Source organism: Meriones unguiculatus, chromosome 12 (assembly GCF_030254825.1).
Source record: "Meriones unguiculatus strain TT.TT164.6M chromosome 12, Bangor_MerUng_6.1, whole genome shotgun sequence".
NCBI classification, from domain to species: domain Eukaryota; kingdom Metazoa; phylum Chordata; class Mammalia; order Rodentia; family Muridae; genus Meriones; species Meriones unguiculatus.
Genome location: NC_083360.1, coordinates 79,776 through 99,572, shown reverse-complemented (window position 1 = coordinate 99,572; position 19,797 = coordinate 79,776). Strand labels below are relative to the sequence as shown.

General features: G+C 35.7%; 1 protein-coding gene across 2 annotated transcripts in view; it reads right to left on the bottom strand.

Moving 5' to 3' along the window:
* Nucleotides 1-19,797, bottom strand: part of Pds5a (PDS5 cohesin associated factor A) — a 98,054-nt gene that overhangs the window by 45,485 nt on the left and 32,772 nt on the right. For both annotated transcript variants that reach the window (XM_060365262.1, XM_021658707.2), the window contains exons 7-15: nt 18,824-18,904; nt 15,547-15,687; nt 13,790-13,905; nt 12,939-13,033; nt 11,702-11,847; nt 9,235-9,386; nt 7,445-7,558; nt 1,395-1,476; nt 533-581 (exon numbers count right to left, since the gene is read on the bottom strand). In XM_060365262.1, coding sequence (XP_060221245.1) covers nt 533-581; nt 1,395-1,476; nt 7,445-7,558; nt 9,235-9,386; nt 11,702-11,847; nt 12,939-13,033; nt 13,790-13,905; nt 15,547-15,687; nt 18,824-18,904 — 976 coding nt within the window. The remainder of the gene's footprint in view (nt 1-532; nt 582-1,394; nt 1,477-7,444; nt 7,559-9,234; nt 9,387-11,701; nt 11,848-12,938; nt 13,034-13,789; nt 13,906-15,546; nt 15,688-18,823; nt 18,905-19,797) is intronic.

Here is a 19,797-nt window from a genome sequence, read left to right as displayed (position 1 = left end):
TGCTTACTGCTCCTACAAAGGACCTAATATCCACACAGGTGGATCACAACTGCCTGTAACAATAGCTCCAGGGGATCTGACATCTCTGGACCCCACAGGTACATGTACCGACCCACCCACACACACATGTGTACACATAATTAAAAACAAAATATTATAAAGTAAAAAAATACTGGTAAACTACATGGTACACATAAACAAGATTAACATAAGGATTGTCCTTTACTACTATATATCCATAGTATCACTGGCTAAATTAATAACCTGTTTTGAGTGGGCTGGAGAGATAGCTTGGTAGGTGAGAGCACTTGCTGCTCTTGACAAGGACCCAGGTTTGATTTCCTAGTACCTCTTTGTGGGCTCACAAGTGTCTGTAAGTAACTCTAATTCCAGGGAACTGAACATGCACATATGTCATGTACATATATACATGTAGGCAAACCATTCATACAAATAAAATAAAACATATATGAAAAAGATCTATCTTCATATTTATTAAATGCTCATTGGGTAAATAAACAAACATACTTACTTGCTATGGTCATCAGTTTCCCAAACATGGCAGAACAGTTAGCCTCTGACTGAAATTTAAAAGATAAACAAAAAAATTAGTCATTCACATTAAAAAATTTCTGTGGGAGAAATTAATACTCATAATGGACAATGTGTTCCTTAGCTTTATATAAATCAGAATCTAACTACTAAAACATGGCTAACCTCCCCTCTCTGGCACACGTGTGTATGCATGTCTGGTGTATTGAATGAGTGAGAGTGTGTGTGTGTATGTAAGAGAGATAGATTAGCAAAGAACAGTGGAAAAGCAGTCAAAAAGAAGGAAAAGAAATGGTAGCAGGAGGGCCTCAAAAGATCAAACAGCACAATGTGGCAGCATGTGCTTGTTACCTCATCACTAAGGCATTACTTGAGCCCAGGAATTCACTCACAGTCAGCCTAGGCAAAATGACTAGCCAGCTTAAGCTCCTGCTATAGTGCCTTCCTGGTTTGTTGGACTGTACCCTAAAACTGTGGGCCAAAACAACCCTTCCTTAAGTTCCTTTGATCTTATCAGCTATTCTGTCACAAACTAATGTACAACTAAAATCTCAGCTAGCAAATGCTGAAAAACAAAGGCTGTCGGGAGTTTAAAGTTAACCTGGGCAACACCACAATTTCTAAAGCAGCTTGAGCTATAAACAACAACAAAAACAAATTAACCAATGAACCAAAAAAACACCTAAGAAAAGAAACTAACAAAAAAGGCAATTTATCTCTGAAAATTGCTTAACTGATACTTGGAAAATAAAACACCTTAAGATACTTTAATTACATAGTACTATAGAAAAAGTAAACATGGTTTTGCAATCTGTGAATTAAGACAAAAATCATAAACTTACTGTGGGCTGCTTGTGTAAATCCAACAGTTCACGTACATGGCTCCGAAGCATGTTCTGACATTTCCACATTTCATTCAGAGCTCTGTACAGTTATAAACATAAAAAGATACATTATTTAACAACACTGCAAACTTTATGACTTTTTAAGTGTGCTATTTCTACATTCAGACATAAAAATTTTAAGCAAGATTATATTCGAATTTAAGAAAGTTTAATATAAGGGCTTTCAAATGAAAAATTAAAAAAATGTTTTGAAATGCTTGATAAAATCTGGGCTCTTAAGCATGACAGGTACTTTATCACTCAGAGGGATTAATGTTTAGGTTCCAAAAGGTCAATCTTTCCAGGGAGGTGAAATAAGTCTAAACAGAGGTAGCTAGAGTTCTGTTCTAATAAAAGATAAAATGTCTGAGTATACAAACACACAGATATTTGTAACAGGATTTGCTACTTTATGGGTTCTTCTTTCTTCCACCTATCTGCACCCTTTTAACCCCCTAACACTAGAAAAAAGGAGAGAGAGGAAAGGTAACAGATCCCTGAATAAAGTCAAAGGTTGGAAAAATGAGCAATGTTAAAATTAGACTACTTCCTGCTGATTATGGGCGTCAAGTTCCTTAGGGCAAGTTTGATCTTCACTCTCAGGGGACCTAATTTCTTGTTTCTTCTTTGCACACAACTACCTAACAAACCGAAAACCCCCGCCCCCCAAACAACCAATATCCACCAATCCCACTTATTGGGGGCTCTAGCATTTATATACCCTCTGAAAAGTTTCCAGAATTCCAAAAGTCATGCAATTGCAGAAATTATCTGCAGCTGACAAAAACCACACGTCTGTCAGGGCATGAGACAAATCAGTCAGCTGCTGCAGACAAGCCTGAAGCAGCCCCAAATTCCCACACCTGGTATTAAAATAAAAACATTTTTATAATAGTTCTGTATTTTAAACAAAACTAAAATCCCCAAATTCTCACATTTCCCCTTTTCTGTTTGAAGCCATTAATTATGCCAGGAGCAATGGGAAATTATAAACAGATATTTTCAAAGAACTAAGTGCTTTTCTGGTTAGTAGCCAGTTTTCACAAGAGCTCTGCTGCTCAATTTTAATCTTTATCAATATTGATGGTACCCACAACTTTTCATTTCCTGTGGAAATATAAACAAATCCACATCCCCAATGCAAAACTTGGTGAGCTTCCATTCTGATGTTAACACATTCTTTTAGTACATAGGCAAATTTAATTTCACAGTTTTTCCTATAACCTAGTGACTCTCAGCTGCTGTTATCTGAAAACAGTTCATGATTTTTGCAAGGCCTTGAGGTAGGGCTCCCATTTTGATCGCTGATGGCAAGAAATTACCTTAAATGATCTCTTCTAGATCTCCCAGTGGCAACCCTTTCCACATCGCCTATACACCCTTGGAAGCCTATACACTTTGGTTTATATTTAGAAAAACCATTGCTCTTAGAGATGGCCCCTTTTGCAAATTTGTTGCAAATGACCAAATTAATTTCCCCCACAATTAAAATATGGAGCATTTTGAAATATGAGACCTTTAGCAGCTTGGTCACGGTCTCTTTGCAAAAGTCTATAATTGAAGCACCAGATATTTTGTTATCGAAGACCTTGAGCTATAATGACACGTTATCAACATGGTACCAGTTAGTAACAATATTAGTCATATCCCTTAATGCTGCTCATACCCTTAATGGTCTAGTAATATTTTACATTAGCTATTCACATTTTCCTACACCATGGTCTCTATCAACACCTGTCTGTGTCAGGGTCTGATACAGGTTTGTTCACAGCTGAGACTAATCTTTGAAAAGAAAGAAAGAGAGAGAGAGAGAGAGAGAGAGAGAGAGGAGAGAGAGAGAAAGAAAGAAAGAAAGAAAGAAAGAAAGAAAGAGAGAAAGAGAGAAAGAAAGAGAGAGAGAGAAAGAAAGAAAGAAAGAAAGAAAGAAAGAAAGAAAGAAAGAAAGAAAAAAAGAAAGAAAGAAAGAAAATAAATCACTGAAGGCTTCACCAGAATGTTGTATAATCTTTGTAAACAAGGTGAACTTTTTGCCACCCCCCTCAACTTTGTCCCAATGGCTTAAAGCCACCAAGCAACATTGTTCTATAGTAGTGTAATCAAGTTGAATGTGTTCTTGCAGATCAAAGTTAACACCCTTCAATCAACAACAGATCTTTTACTGTATTCATTCCCCTCGCTCTATTTTGCGGTTTAATATTTGCAGCTTCTTCCTTCCACCATGTTAACCACTGCAACTGTGGATTGGTCTCTAGTACAGCTGTCACTAATCCCTTCCAGTCTTGGGGAATAATTCTATTTTGAGTAGCCCAATTATTTAAAATGTTTCACATAAGGCAAGTGTACCTCAATATGAAACCACAGCCTGTTTAGACTGCCTTGGACCTATCATTTCTATAGGACGCTATCCTCTCTCATCATAACCTTGTTCCACATCAGCAGCAGGCATATGCTGTATGACTACTGGGAAAGCTGATGGTGGTGATCTCATAAACCACACTCTGGCAGTGCAGTTGGTTAACCCGCTCTCTCTAATGGGGTGTTCTGCTTTTTCAACTTTTTTTTTCTGAACTTACAGTCTTCCATCGCAGTTTCATTCCCTCTCCTCCTGCAGGGAAACTCCCACTCTCTTGCCCAATCACCAATACTTTCCTGTGTTCCCAATGCTTCCACCTCCACCCTCAAACTCTCCATTTTCCCTAACAATTTTGCAAAAGAGAGAGTAGAGTGACCCTTTTATTTTCCCATTTCAGCCATGTTTTGTTTCTCAGGTCCCTCCATTTTCAGTCGCAATTTTTCGAACTGCTCAGCCATTCTCCCAACCTTTTTTTGAAAAAGAATATAGGAAGAAAAAGAAAAAAACTGAAAATCCCCTATGGGAGCAAAGTGGAAGTATCCCAGTGGTAGCAGCCCCAAAAATTTTTTTGCTAATTGTCTTGGGGGGGAAAAAATCGATCCCTTCATTCCCTGACTTTTCTCTATGACATCTGAAACCAAATTTCCCATTCTGCCTAGCTCCATCACTGGACGACACTTGTAACTAGAACTTTTATACTTTTTGGGTTCTTCTTTTTTTCTGCTGTTCTCCTCCCATACCTGGGATTAAAAGAAAATATATCCTTATAATAATGTTTTTGTGTTTTAAAAAAACCCAAATTCAAAAATTCTCACCACAGTTATAAAGACCTGGAATACAGAATATAAGTATGTGTTTGGGAGGTAATACAAATTGGAGTACACTATAGATAAATAAATAACAGAGGATATTTTTTGAAAAAAAAATATCACAGATTCATTCATTCATTTATTTATTTATTATACGGCATTCTGCCTGCATGTGTGTCTGCACACCAGATCTCATTATAGATGGTTGTGAACCACCATTTGGGTGCTGGGAATTGAACTCAGGACCAGTGTTCTTAACCTCTGAGTCATCTCTCCAGCCTCACAAAGGATTATTAAATGCCAGAAAAACAGATCTATGAGGAATGAAGACAGCTAAGTGTCAGCTGAAAGCTTCCTCCCTAAAAACTAGCTTTCATACTACCAGAAAATGCTACATAAGCTCCCAAAAGAAGGAAGCAACCAATAGTCCTAACCAGCTGTGATGCCTATAACTAGCATGGCACAATAACCCTAAGGGTTTAATAGTTGCACTCATATCTCTGTAATTATCACTATCCTTCAACAGGAGGGACAATCTTGCCTGGCACTAGAAACTTAACCAATACCCAGGGCTAATAAGGTTATGAATCTTAGAGGCGTATCTACCACCGCTTTATTAAAAACTGGTATAATTCCTAACTATACTCTAAAATATTTATTTCACAGGCTAACATAGCTGTCACCCTTCACCAAAGAAGCTTCTCTTTGCAACAGATGGAGACCATTACAGAAAATAACAACAATCAAAACGCAGAGGACAAGTGACCCTGTTGTGACCATCTCAATTCACATATCTAAAATACAGCCACAGCAACTAAGAACATCAATTAGGGAACATCATAGACAAGAGACCAGAAATATTTTAGGAACCAGAGCACCAAGAACTCTGGTGAGACTGTATCTCTTGGAAAAGACAGAGAAATTGTACCAATGCTACCTCAACATTATGACTGCCTAAACAACACCTGAACAAAGACAATACCAACAGACATGCTAACATGGAAGAACACCCCTAGACAAAACTATAAGCAACTAAGAAAATTTTGAGAGAAAAGAAGTAGTCTTCCCTAGGGATGAGGTGCCTAATTTGTTATCTAATACCAAGTAGTCAACCCTAAAACCATTTCCATATAAATAACACTAAACAAACTCAGCTGTATGTATCTATTTAGGCACATGTGTGCACGCGCACATACTATCCTTCCCCATTAAGATATAAAGAAAATGGCCATGAATTCAAGAGGGAGTAAAGAGAATGAGGCACATGAAAGGTTGGAGGGAGGAAAAAAAAATCATGTAATATTAATTAAAAAAAATTAAATGCTAGGCTAAAGAAATGCTCAGTGGGAAAGCATTTGCTATATAAAAATGAAGACCTGCTTTCATATCTCAGTACTCATGAAAAGCATTAATCCACGTCAGTAATCCCAGTGTTCCTATGAGGCAGAGACAGGAGAATCCTTGGAACCTTGAGGGCTAGCTAGCCTGGCGTATACAAAAAATCCTGTCTCAAACAAGGTAGACAGCAGGGACTGACACCTGATATTGTCTGTTGGCGCCTACATAGATACTGGTGGACATGCATACTGGAACTCACACACATGCACACAGACAATCAGACAACAAAAAATGAAGAGTTTGTTATCAGGCATGGTGGACATGCCTGTAATCCTAGCACTTGATAGCCAAAGCAAGAATATCACTATTTGTCCATGGGAGCCTGACCTACATGAGACCCTGTCAAGACAAACAAAAAAGAGGGAAAAAAAGGACCTACGTCACGCAAATCCCCTCTGTATCCTAGGTGTCAAGAGAACTTCTAAAAATTCCTGTATGACTCAGTATTACCGACTAGATATTTAAAAATTAAAATACGTGGAGGACTGACAAGCAGTACAGTACCTGTTTAGCATGCACAAAGCTTTGGGTTCCATCCCCAGAACTCTATAAACTGAGTGTTAAAGGTACCTGCTGTAATGCCAGTACTACCATTAGAAATTAACAGGTGTGCATGGTGGCACACACCTGTTGATCCCAGCACTTGGGTAGGCAGGCTGATCTCTGTGAGTTCGAGACCTAGTCTAGAGAAAAAGTATAGCCAAGGATACACAGAGAAACTATGTCTGGAAGAAAAATGATAAATAAAGGTCATCTGCAGCAATATGCCAAGCCTGGTCTGGTCTCCAAGAGATCCTGCTTAAAAGGAGAAAGGAAAAAGAAATATAAGTAGCTATCAATGGATAGTAGGATTTAGCCACCTGAAAGGAGCCTTAGCTTCCTTCAAATACTGATAAATAACACTGCTGAAATCATCTCAAGGACACAGCACTGGCTTCGTGGAATTTCTTCTGATAACACATAATTTCAATCAAACAAGAAGAAAACACTGGAAGAACCCAAACTGAGGTCAAAGTATACAAAATAATTGAATACAATACTTATGGAACACTTCCAAAAAATGTAAAAACTAAATATATAATTTGTAACCAGAGTTATGTCGTCCAGGCTGGCCTTGAACTCACAGAGGATCCACTTGCTTCTGGCTCCAGAATGCTAAGACTAAGGGCATTTGCCACCAAGTCCGACACCCTAGTCCACTTGTATATGTCTCTTTTCACTCAAGATCTTGAACATCTACATGAGCATTAAACTCACTATGTAGCAAAGGTAGTTAATTTTAATACCCACACACATAAACTTCTACACTATTGCTTGAATACCTAAAACCATATTACTAACACTGTTATCAAAAGTGTGTGCAAACAAGCAAAATGAAAATATGCATCCTGTATTAAAAATAAACAAACCCATCCAGGAAATATATGAGACATTGAAAAGTAACTTACTTTACAGCATTTGGATCCAAGCTAGCGTATAAATAATATAAGCATTTCATTCTCTCTTCTGTTTCCAGGTTATGAGGAACAAGATACTGAGCAAAGATTTTCTCTACCAATAGCCTATGGAAAATAAACACACAACCAATTACGCTATTTAAGAAGTGAAAAGTGCATTTAACCATTTAAGAGATGAAAAGTGATTTAACCATTTTGTATGAAGTGTATTGTGTACACACCAATGCTTATCAAGGGTGAGAGCTATACGTACACAATGAAAAGCTTCAGTATACAGTCACTCCTTCACTCAAGAGAGTTGCAGTAGTTATTTTACATTTAGGTATTTTGTATTTGTGGCTTATTTCATTATATGTCATAAAACATTCGTTCTAGAATGCTTGAATGTTATTCCAAGGTGAGAGGGTCTCAAAGGCTGGCCTTGAACTCAGGGAGACCCTCCTGTCTCAGCCCTTCTCAGTGCTGGGATTATAGGTATGAGCACTGGCCCTGCCTATTTTTTGTCAGTTCTGGAGAAGGAAAAGATTGGTGATTTTTTGGGGGTGGGGTGTTGGGGAGATCAAATCTCATGTATCCTAGGCTAGTCTCAAACTTGCAATATGTAGGCCAAGTTTGCCTTGAATCTCTGTCTGAGCCTCCAAAGTGCTGGGATTACAGGACTGTATTGCCAAGTTTTCTTAAATATCATTCTTAAACACACGTGTCTGGCTGTCCCAGAGAATCTTCAGCATGCTGAAACCACAGACTAAGTTAAGTAGCACTACACAGAAAGCTCTAATACCAAGAACACCTAATTATCAAGAAAACTTATTAACCTCCTCTGATTGCAGTTAACCTTCTTTCCTATGCTGTCATGTAGTAAAGACAGGAGGATCTCCCGTCATATTACTTCCTAAAAATTGTGCACATCTGACTTTTTCTTCTCTCCAGTCTAAATTCCTATTATTCAGTATCACTAGAGTAAAAAAACCACAAGAGCTCTTCATTAACTAACACGATACATATACTCAGTGATGCATAAGTCATTCTAATTCAACAAAACACTGCAAAGTATGTTACAAAAATCAAAGTGGTTTACAAAAACAAGAGTTCTTCATTAACCAATATAATACATACATTTAGTGATACATAAGTCATTACTATAATTCAACAAAACATTGCCAAGTATTTTACAAAAAAAAAAAATCAGCATTATAAAGAGAATAATAAGGAGCATTCAGAAAATGAAAACAGTTTCTCCACTGGTTGTAATAATCTGGCAAAAAGGAAACTATTGTTGAGAGGGACTACCAACCAGTGCTTTACTCAGACACTGGGCCTGGGTGCTATATACTTACTACCTAAACCCACAGGACAATCCAATAAGGAAAGCGTTATTACTCTTCCTTATTTTATAAAGTGTAAGTACATAAAAATAAAATGACAGGCTTGATGTGGTAATACACGCTTTTAAGCACAGAACTCAAGAAGCAGAGTTTAGAGGCCAGCCTAATCCAGGATAGCAAAGGCTACACAGAGAAACCAAAACCAAAATAAGTAAACAGACAAATATGACAAGAGACAAAATGTTCCGTCTGTGTCCTGCCTTACTTACCCCCAAGTTCACGCTTATTTCACTAATATTATGCTACTTTACAATCTCGGAAAGAATTATATTTAAGCACCATATGTATAAATATGCACAAAATTATTTCTATTTATTTAAGTTTAGAAATAAACTATGCAAACATTAAATAGAAGTATTTAAAAATGAAAAGCAGTTTTGCCAAAATACTACTCACTTGTCATCAATGCTATTCTGATAATAGATGTGGAGAAGTTTGTCCTTTATCCAACTGACTTTCTCTGCAGCTTCCTTGCCTGCTTCACCATGAAGGCAGTATTTCTTATAAAGTTGAGCCAGACCCATCATGGCTTCTTTTCTTACTCGCCACTAGAAAGGATAGCACTTATGAGATAAGGAAGACATCAAAATTACATTAGATCTATAACCTGCAATGGCTGTACTAGGCTATGCAGTAGTTATTGTGTGCATTCACAGATGCACAGTGGATCTCTAATAAGCACCTTTGACAAATTGCTTTTTTGCACCTAGTTCTGATATGACACCAGAGAAATAACTATATACACTTTTCAGTGAAGTACTGTAGCTAAATGACCTACCAACTTTTTAGTTCCCCTCAATCCAAGCAAAGTACAGTTTCATTCAGTTTAATTCTTTAAATATATACTGATGTGAATAAAAAGGTAAAAATAAAAATTGTAAATTATGTAATTTATTCTGTATATAAAAGGCTACAATGCTTTAGTTAATTATATAGCCTTTGAGTTTTACTGTCAATAAGAACAAAGTTCTATTGTTTTTAACAAAAGACTTGGGAACCAGATGCTGGGGTTAAAGCCTCCTCACTCAGAGCAGCAGAGAAAGCACCAGCTGACCTTCCACAGAGAAGGAATACCCCTTCTCTAACACCTGCCCGTCTCAAACAAGAATCAAACAATGTTCCTCCTTTCTATTTTCTGTGCTTCTCTCTATCCATCCTCCTGACTCACTTTTACTCTTGTTTTCTTTCTTAATAATCCTATGTTCACTTCCTGTCAACTGGTTGCTTGCTCTACCTCTTGACTTATGGTTGACTTTATTTAATCTTGTTTACAATATTCAATACAATTTCAATATTCAAGCAGAAAGCTCTTGTTTGCTAAGGATGAAAGACATCACAACTAAAAACAGGTTTTTCTAGTAAATAACACAATCTTGGGATCCACAGTGTGATCAAATAACCTTCAACAAAGTTCAGCACCAAGAATTCTGGAAAAGCAAAGTTGGTAAAAATATTTTCATATATCTTAAGTTAACGTCTTCACTTTGTAGATTCGCAAATAATGGGACTAGTGAGTTGGTTTAGCACGTAGGGGCACATGCTGCCAAACCTGGTGATCGGAATTCAATTCCAGGACCACATGGAATCCTCAGACCTTCATGTGCACTCATAAACATGCACACACACACACACCAATAATAATAAAAAAAATCTGTAACAAAAATGTTATTTAGGGCCTGGGAATATACCTTGGTTAGAACAGTGCTTGCCTAATATGCACAAACCCCTAGATTTGCTAGATAGGTAATAGCAAGTTAAAACGGGGAAGAGGAAATTCTGTAATGCAAACTCACGACCACATGCACATTTAAACTAAGGCAAAACAACAAACCAAACTAATAAAAACAAAAAACCACCACACCTCAAAAGTTTTAATTACCAACACTGTTAAACAAATTAGTGTTCTATTCTTTTTTCAACATCTGCCACATGACTATTTTAAAAATAAGATGAAAACCACCTCTGGTAGTATGTCAAAAACATACTGATACACCCTAAAATCACACCCAAATTATGCTTTGCTAGAAAACAGAAGTTTTTCAACAACGTCAAATAAACCAGTACAGTGTAAAGTAACTGCTGTTAAAAACAAGTCTGGCTTGGGGCTGTCGAGATGATCAGCGGGTAAGATCACACTGGCTGCTTGTCCAGAGGACCTAGGTTCACTGCCTAGCACCAACATAGCAGTTCACACTTTGTTACTCCAGTTCCAAGAGACCAAAGCCCTCACACAGACAAACATGCAGGTAAAACACCAATGCACATTAAAAAAGCAAAACCAGAAACAAAAACAAAACAAAACCAAGTTTGGCTCTTGCTTAAGGCTGACTCAACTCTCCTTTAGTAACTATAATGGTTTGAGACATTACCTTTCCTTATCAACCCATGTTTCTAACTGTATCCAATAACAGAAGCAGCAAAATAAAGTATATTAGAAAGTATATTCTTTTAACTGAATGACAGAGATCCAGCTAAGCTATACAAAATATAAATAAAAAATATACATAATCAAATGACTTGCCTTTTATAAACTAAAATGTGCAGAAAAATCAAACTATTTCATTACCTATTTTTCTTTCCATAGTAAAGCTACAAGAAAAATCCATTCCCATAATATAAAAAGATTCAGAAGCCAATATATTTATTCATAAGGATAAGTAAAGAATCGGTAAGTTCACAGCCAGCCTGTTAAGTTCCAGGACAGCCAGAGCTACAGCAAAACCCTGTCCCTATACCCTACCCCCAAAAACCCCCAATAGTTCTACATTTAGCGTTTTTTTGGTATACAAATTCCAGACATGCGTAGCAAACAATCTGAACACTGTACTGTACATCAGGGAAGAACCAAACTCTCAGATCTTACCCGTTTATCCAGTGTCCTTTCCCTGACGAAACCAAGCAACTGATCATTTACTAAGGCAAGGTCCCTTTTGGCAGCTGTTATTATAGTAACAATGACATCATGACGAATGGCTTCTTCTGGATCATGTGACCTAACTTTCAAATATTCTGTGATTGAAAAAGAAGAGTTAACCTAAATGTTAGCTATATAAATTGTCATGATTCAGAATGATAAAAACAAAAGTTTTGCCCATGTTAATGTTTATAAAATACAGGATGATTTAAAATCACCTATAAAAGAGGACTGAGTACCCTTTACTACTTATAAAACCATGCTTATTATTTCAGAGCACATCCTAATAAATAATTTATTTTGGTGGAAGGTCAAATGACATCATAGTACTAGCTTTACAGTTTGGAAAGTCATTTATAAATTAAACAGTACAAATGCTCTTAAAACAAATGATATATACATAATATAAAATGACCTTTTAATAAATTAAATTAAATGACCTTTTAATAAATTATAATAAAATAAAAGTTATTTCTTCTGTTTTTAATAAATGGTTGATAAAAGTGTTTTATTTGATACTGCCTATTTAGTAGGTTTAAATACCTTAAATTGAATAATAGAAAGCCAGGTGATGGTGACTACTCCTTTAGCCCCAGCATTTGGGAGGCAGAGGCAGGTGGATCTCCAAGTTTGACACCAGCCTGGTATATAGAGTGAGTTGTAAGACAGCCAATGGCTATGCAAAGAAACCCTGCTTTGAATGAGGACCCCCCCAAAAAAAAACCCTACTAACAAAAAGTTACAATTTAATCTATAAGACAGCCCTCATTTTTCTCCACACATTTGGTATTTTAGTATACTTAATAATGTAGATGTGATTTGTATCTATTTATTTTGAGACAGGTCTCACTGTGTAGCCCTGGCTCTCAGAGATCACCTGCCTCTTCCCAAGTGCTGGGATTTAAGGCCTGCACCACTATATCCAGCTGTGATTTGTATCTAAATTCAATGTCATAAGGATTACATTATCTCAAGTTATGATTTCTGGAAAAAAAAAAAACCCAACAATCAATACATGAATCTTTCAAAGGCAACTTTACTTTATAAAAAGGAAATAATTTTCCAGCCCACAAAGCATGAAACCATCCTAGAATCAAATCCTTTTGGAAACTAGAGTTAGGTTCAGGCCACATCTAAGTGTTTTTTATAGTTAATGTATGTTCACATGTGTAACCAAGGAGCTTACCGGTGAGATCCTTTGCTAAATCTGGGTGATTCATCAAACAGTGACTGGCAAATTTCACACTTTCTAATCGCACAGGAACATGAATGTCATTAAATCTAAACAAAAGGATTGTTAAATATCAACAAGGCCAAACAATTATTTTCAAGTAAATGAAATAAAAGTGTTTATAAAAAACAATGGATACTGAGTAGAAACTATGTTAATTACACTGACAGCTAAAGTGTTCTATGGAAAAGTATAAGAACTGGGTGTGGTAGGCCACACCTTTAAACCTCACTCAGGAGGCAAAGACAGGAGGATCTGTCTCTGTTTAAGAACAGCCTGGTATAGTGAGTTTAAGACAACAATAGCTACATAAGAGACCCCATCTCAAAAAAAGACTGAGAAACAGAAGATACATAATTCTACAGAAACATTTTACAAAGATACATAATTCTATAGAAACATTTTATAAACAGAAGATACAAAATTCTATAGAAACATTTTACAAAGAGTATGTAACATTTTACCATGTTGAAACCAAAACTAGCATAAATATATTCTCCAATTCAAGTAACACATTTTATAGTCCCAAAATTACTAAAGCTTGAAATTTTACTACAAAATAAAGAATACTCAGAACACTCCCACATGCTGCAGCACTACCCTCCACACCCACACATGTACAAAGTGTTACAATGAATGAAATGAGTAAGCTTTCTTCATAAATACTTTGTTCAAGAAACTTATCCTAAAAAGAAAATTATAAGAGAGGTGTCAACAAAGCCAACAAATATCAATGCTTTGGTATGTGTAATCTTAATCTCATGGACTCTGAGAGCATACAAAATTTAAAAGTCATGCCTTCTTACCGCCCAAGAAAACACTGCCAAAGAGGCCGATTCTGTGTTGCTAAATCTGAATCTTTAGAGCCAAACAATTTAGCTAGTAGTCGAACCACAGCTAATCTTTCTTCACCATCGTTGCTCTACAAAGAGAAAAGACAAAGGGAGCCTGCCCTTTATTTCCCAAGTAGCAACAATTTTATATTTCAACTTATATGATGAATAATGTAAAATATTACATGCTCTTGTTTACTATGGAATTTTTTTTCTGATTCCATGTTAGATCATCTGGCTTTCTGACCTTAATTTATACCTACTTATATTATGTTAGTTTATACCTACTTTACAAGTTACATGTTGATTATAGACACTTTGTATAAATAGAATCATTTTATTAAATCTTTCCTCTAAGACTTTAGGAAAGCCTGCAAAGGACAAAGTAACAAATAATTCCTACCCTAGTAAGCTTCCTTCATAAAGATTCTTTGTTGCAAATGAAACATCAACACAAATACAGATTACTTAAGGTTCTGGTATACAGTTTTGGTAATGATTCTCCACTGACTACAGAACATGAAAGAATAGAACAACACTATTAAGAAGAATGGAAATTCAAAAATCAAGTTAATCATTATCAGGAAGTTTTTGGGCAATAGGAGTAAAATATGTACATTTGTACAAAATGATGTAAAATGACAATTATGTAAGGCTTTAACACAGTAGTAAAATGGAAAATTTTAAACTTTTCTCCAGCAAAAATAAAACAATGCTGAGAAATATCAGCATTTAGTATGTCCAAAATTTACTAGTTAATCCATTTTACTTTTTAATGGAAAATTAATGTCTTAATTGTCAAACAGTAGATTATACGGAAATTTTGTATTACATGCAAGTGACTATATTTGCAGACCTGTGATTATTTCAAGTAATGTGACATTTCAAATTTATAAACTACTATTTGTAAAATAAAACTGTTAAGCTAACCCAGATTTAACTTCCTGCTTCCATCATCATGTCAGTAAAATGACCTTTAGGTGTAAAATTGCTTGTTATTATTGACATACAAGTATGTTGATATAAGTTACAATGAAGTATTATCTCATGATGATACATGCACATGTGTGTGTGTGTTAAACTGACAATATGAATAAGTAGAAAAAAAATTTAAAACGGTTGGGTGCAGTGGTGCACTCCTGTAATTCCAGCACTCAGGCGGGCAGAAGCAAGTGGATCTCTATGAATTTGAGGGTCCCCTAGTCTACAAAGTAAGTTCTGAATAGCCAAGGCTACAAAAAGAAACCCCGTCTTAGAAAAAAAAAAACAGAATAACAACAACAAAAAGATTTTAAAATTCTATATTAAGTTTATCAATTATTTTTTCTAATATTACATTTATTGTGTACATGACTATATGTGCATCCTAAAATACTAAATCAACATAAAAATGATTAAAACCATTATAAATTTAGTATCTACTTAAATACATGATTATTTAATACTGAAATGCTGAATATTATAAATTTCAAAGATGTCAATAATTTCTTCTCATTTATTTATTTAGTCATTTTACAGCCTGATCCCAGCTCCCATTCTCTCTTACAGTCCTATGCTCACGACCGCCATGACACTAATGTCACATCTCTTGTGTTCACTAGTACGTAACAAGCAGGCACATAATGTTAGATGAGCTAAACGAGATAAACTAGACTCATTTCAATCCCTTTAAAATTACAGAAAAAATCTTCAAAGCATACTTTTTTTTCCTGTAAAGCTCTGTACCATACCTTCAGTTTGAATTCAAGCTGTGGCATGACAGATAACAATAAATGAGGATCAATAGCGAAAAGTTCCTGAATCAGATCAAATACATGTTCAGACAGATCACTGACTGACGATCTTCCCAGCACCAGGACTTGATTGAAAAACTAGAGGAGACGTGACAATTAAAAAATTGTTATTTTACTTAAAAATTTAAACAATTTTCTATAAATATACACGTAAAGAATTACTGAGCATTATACATACAACTGAAAGGAATGATAAAAGATTTAGCTACTAAATTACTAACATGTAAGTGGACAGTTATAAACAAGAAACAACCTTTTGAACATTATCAAATCATGAATGTTATAGGGAGAAATTAAAACAGGTAATTGGCTGTGACATTTCTGAAAACTTTAATTTTCATTCAAATAAAACAATTTAGACAACATGTATAATTCATTATAGGAACATTTATAATTCATTATAAAAACATATAAAGCAATCACTCAGGAGTGAAAAAAATTTAAAGTCTCAGTCTGATTTGTATTCGAAAATTATTCTATTTTCCTTTCTTTGAGTTTAATGATAAATACTACTTTAGGGCAGACTAAGTCTACTTTACTTTAAGTTTCTACATTCTCTTGTTTTATAGTTAGGGAAAGTCAAATGCATTCTTATTCAGAGGATAAAAATAAAGGTTCAAGATGCAAATGCTAGTTGATAATTTTACATGCTCTTAACTGGTGTAGAGTTAAAGAGTATGCACTGCTCTTGCAAGTTTACTTCCCCAAATCCATTTATGTGGCTCACAACTGCATGACACTCCAGTTCCAGTTCCAGGTGATATGCTATTGGCCTCCTCCAAGGGAATTAATTGCATTCATGTGCACCCACCCTCCACCCCACTGATACTACTAGTGCTGAAAGAAAAAATATAATATGATAGTGCAAACATTTTCAATCACCTATATAGAATGCTTGTTACCTTTTATATTGATTCATTTTTATTTTTATTTGTGTAAGTGTGTGGGTATCTTGAGCATATGCCAATGTGTGGCCACGGAAGACAGATGTATGGCCTTGAATCCACTGGAAGTGGAATTATAAGCAGTTGTGAGCTGTTGGACATGGAAGCTGGGAAGGGAATTTGGGTCCTGTTTCAAAAAACAAAAAACAAAAAAAAACCCCAAACCAAACCAACCAAAAAACCCAGTTCTATGCAAATAAACATTTATTTTTAACATCATAAAGTTTTATGTATTTCTTCTGAAAAGTAAGATAAATTAAGTCAGAAAATATTCATATTTAGCATAGGGTCTCTAAAAGGGGTCTTTTAAAATTTGTATTTATAGGTAGCTGGAGAGATGGCTTAGAAGATGAGGGCACCGGTTGTCCTTCCAGAGGTCCTGAGTCCAATTCCCAGCAACCACATGGTGGCTCACAACCCTCTGTAATGGAATCTGATAACCTCTTTTGATGTGCATGAAAAGATATTCGAGTGCTCATAAATGTAACATAAATAAATAAATCATTTAGCATAGAGTGTTCAAAATATACACAATTGGGGATGAAGAGATGGCTCAACAGAAAAGAACACTGGCTGATCTTCCAGAAGACTCAGAAATACCCACATGGCAGTTCTCAAACATCTGTAACTGCAGTCTCAGGGGATATGATAGCCTCTTTCTGACCCCTATGGATACCAGGTACACATATGGTACACAAACATACATGCAGTCAAACCACCTATATACATAAATTAAAAGAACACATGAATATACACAAATTAGCATGGGATGACACTTATGGAAGTGTATCTCAACTTATTGATGGTTTTTTTCTGAAAACAAGACACTCACGGTAACCTACTAAAATCTTAACTTAGTAACACATAGCAATTTTACATAATTTAAATTAATAATCCCTCTTTTTTACAATGAGGCAATTCCACAACAGTAGTGTTACATTCCCAAAAATGATCTGTAAAGAAAAACACTGATAAAACCTTTAATACAAGGCAATAAGGGAAAAGGGAATGTGTCAATTTATAGTCATTTGTAGTATTAACAAAAAGATAAAACACTGAACTAGACATAAAAACGAGATGTGCAAGAGTATATTTGTAAAAGAACTGCTATTTTAAGGCAGTAAAATTATAAATTTTTATCAAATTCGACTTCTTGACAAAGTGAGCAGATTTATGTTTGTTAATTAATTTTTCTATTAAAATAATTTATTAATTTATGCACCTGCTTGTATATATTAGGGGGCGTGCTTGTCAATTTTTAAAATTTTTTATTTTTTGGTTTTTCAAGACAGGGTTTCTTTCTATAGCTTTGATTATCCTGGAACTAGCTCTGTAGACCAGGCTAGCCTTGAATTCAGAGATCCCACCTGTCTCTGCCTCCTGGGTGCTAGGATTAAAGGCATGTGCTATCATTTCACATCAATGAATTTTTAAAGACAATATTTTTTCTTTTTATTTTTTACTTTTTTTTTTTTTTGAGACAAGGTTTCTCTGCTGTTCTGGAGACCAGGCTGGCCTCCAACTCACAGAGATCCATCTGCCTTTTCCCTCCTAGTGCTGGGATTAATAGCATGTGCTACCACACCTGGTTAAAGACACTATTTATAAAGCTGGAGAGACAGCTCAGCAGGTAAAGTCACCTGCTCCAAACCTGAGGAGCTTAGTTTGATCCCCAAGACACAGTGAAAGGAATAACAAAACTGACTCCTACAGGTTAAACTCTACCCCCCAGCTCCTCTCCACACTGTCTCTGAAAACATATTTACAAACACCTACTCAAAAAGAAGAAAGAGGGCTTCAGAAGAATGAACTTAAAGACACAAAGAAGAAAATGTATACAGGTAAGGACAGAAATCAAAAGGTAGAGGCAGGCAGATCTCTGAGGCCAGCCTGATCTACCTGGTCTCACTATGTAGCTCAGGCCAGCCAGAGCTACATAGTGAGACCCTTTATCAAAGTGGGAGGAAGGACATACAGAGACAAAGTCAAAGAGTTGGAAGGTAAAATGAAGTGTGAGTACAGATGCAGAAGAAAGGGTGGGAAGTACAGTTAGATTTTTAAGTCAAACCCATCACTTATTTTGGTCTGAAGACTTTTTTTTTTAAGTTATGCTGTATTCCTCTAGTTTTGGTCATGTTCACATGCAAGCTTTCACATTTTATCTGAATAAAACTGTTAACATAATAAATATATTTGTATGTGAATGATTCTAATAAATTCATATAATACCTCAAGAATTAGAGTTCTGAAATGTATACAGAAATACATACATTGGCAATGCATGCTTCGATAGTCTGGACCGTCCTTTTCAACAGGACTTTTGCAAGGTCGAAGGACTGTTTATTTAAGTTCTGAAAAACAAAACATGCAAAGCTACAAATGAATTGGTGAATTAATGAGACAGCATCATTTGAACAGTAAGTATGCAAATATACCAAAACACGAATAAAGGGAATTCCATTAGTTTTACACAGAAGGTACCAAATGAACTCAACAAATCAAATACTAAATACATTAGACAGGCAGCCAAAAGTAAAGCTATGTAAAGCTTTACTAAACTAAAACATATGCCAAGGTTTTTGAGTGTTTGTTAACCAACATGAACTTACTACACACTTATCCTAAATATACCCTGCCTCCAAACCACAAACCACCATGCTAAATATTTCATTGTTTAATCAATGTGTACTTGGAGAAAAGTCCTGGGGATGTGATGCAGTGGAACAGTAGATTGATCATGTAACATTTATGAGGCCCCAAATTCAAGTTCCTGAACCACAGAGACGAAGGAGTGTGGAGGTCCCTTGACCAGCTGTATTTTCATCCCCCTTTCCCCCCCCGACTTTTTTTAAGACAGGGTCTCACTACGTAGCACTGACTGGCTGGCTGGGTACCTATTAACTAGATCAAGCTAGCCTCATAGATTTGCCTGAGTCGGTTTCCCAAGCCACTACAGCAAAGGTGTGAGTTGTCACAGGCAGATCACCTGTTTTTGAAATGAGGAATATTGTTTCCTTAAGTCCCAATGCACTATAACAAATTAAAAGATGTAAGAAAGATGGTAGCCATTGCATATATTTAAATTTTAAAACTTACTGAAAAAAAGAAAACAATTATTGTTTTAAGAACACCTGTTAACATAGATTCTCCTGAATCTGTTATATAGATTCAGTCTTATTCATCCTGTGCCACTCAGAAAAAGCTGGAAACACTATCCTTTTGAGGCCAGTGGTTGACAGCACTG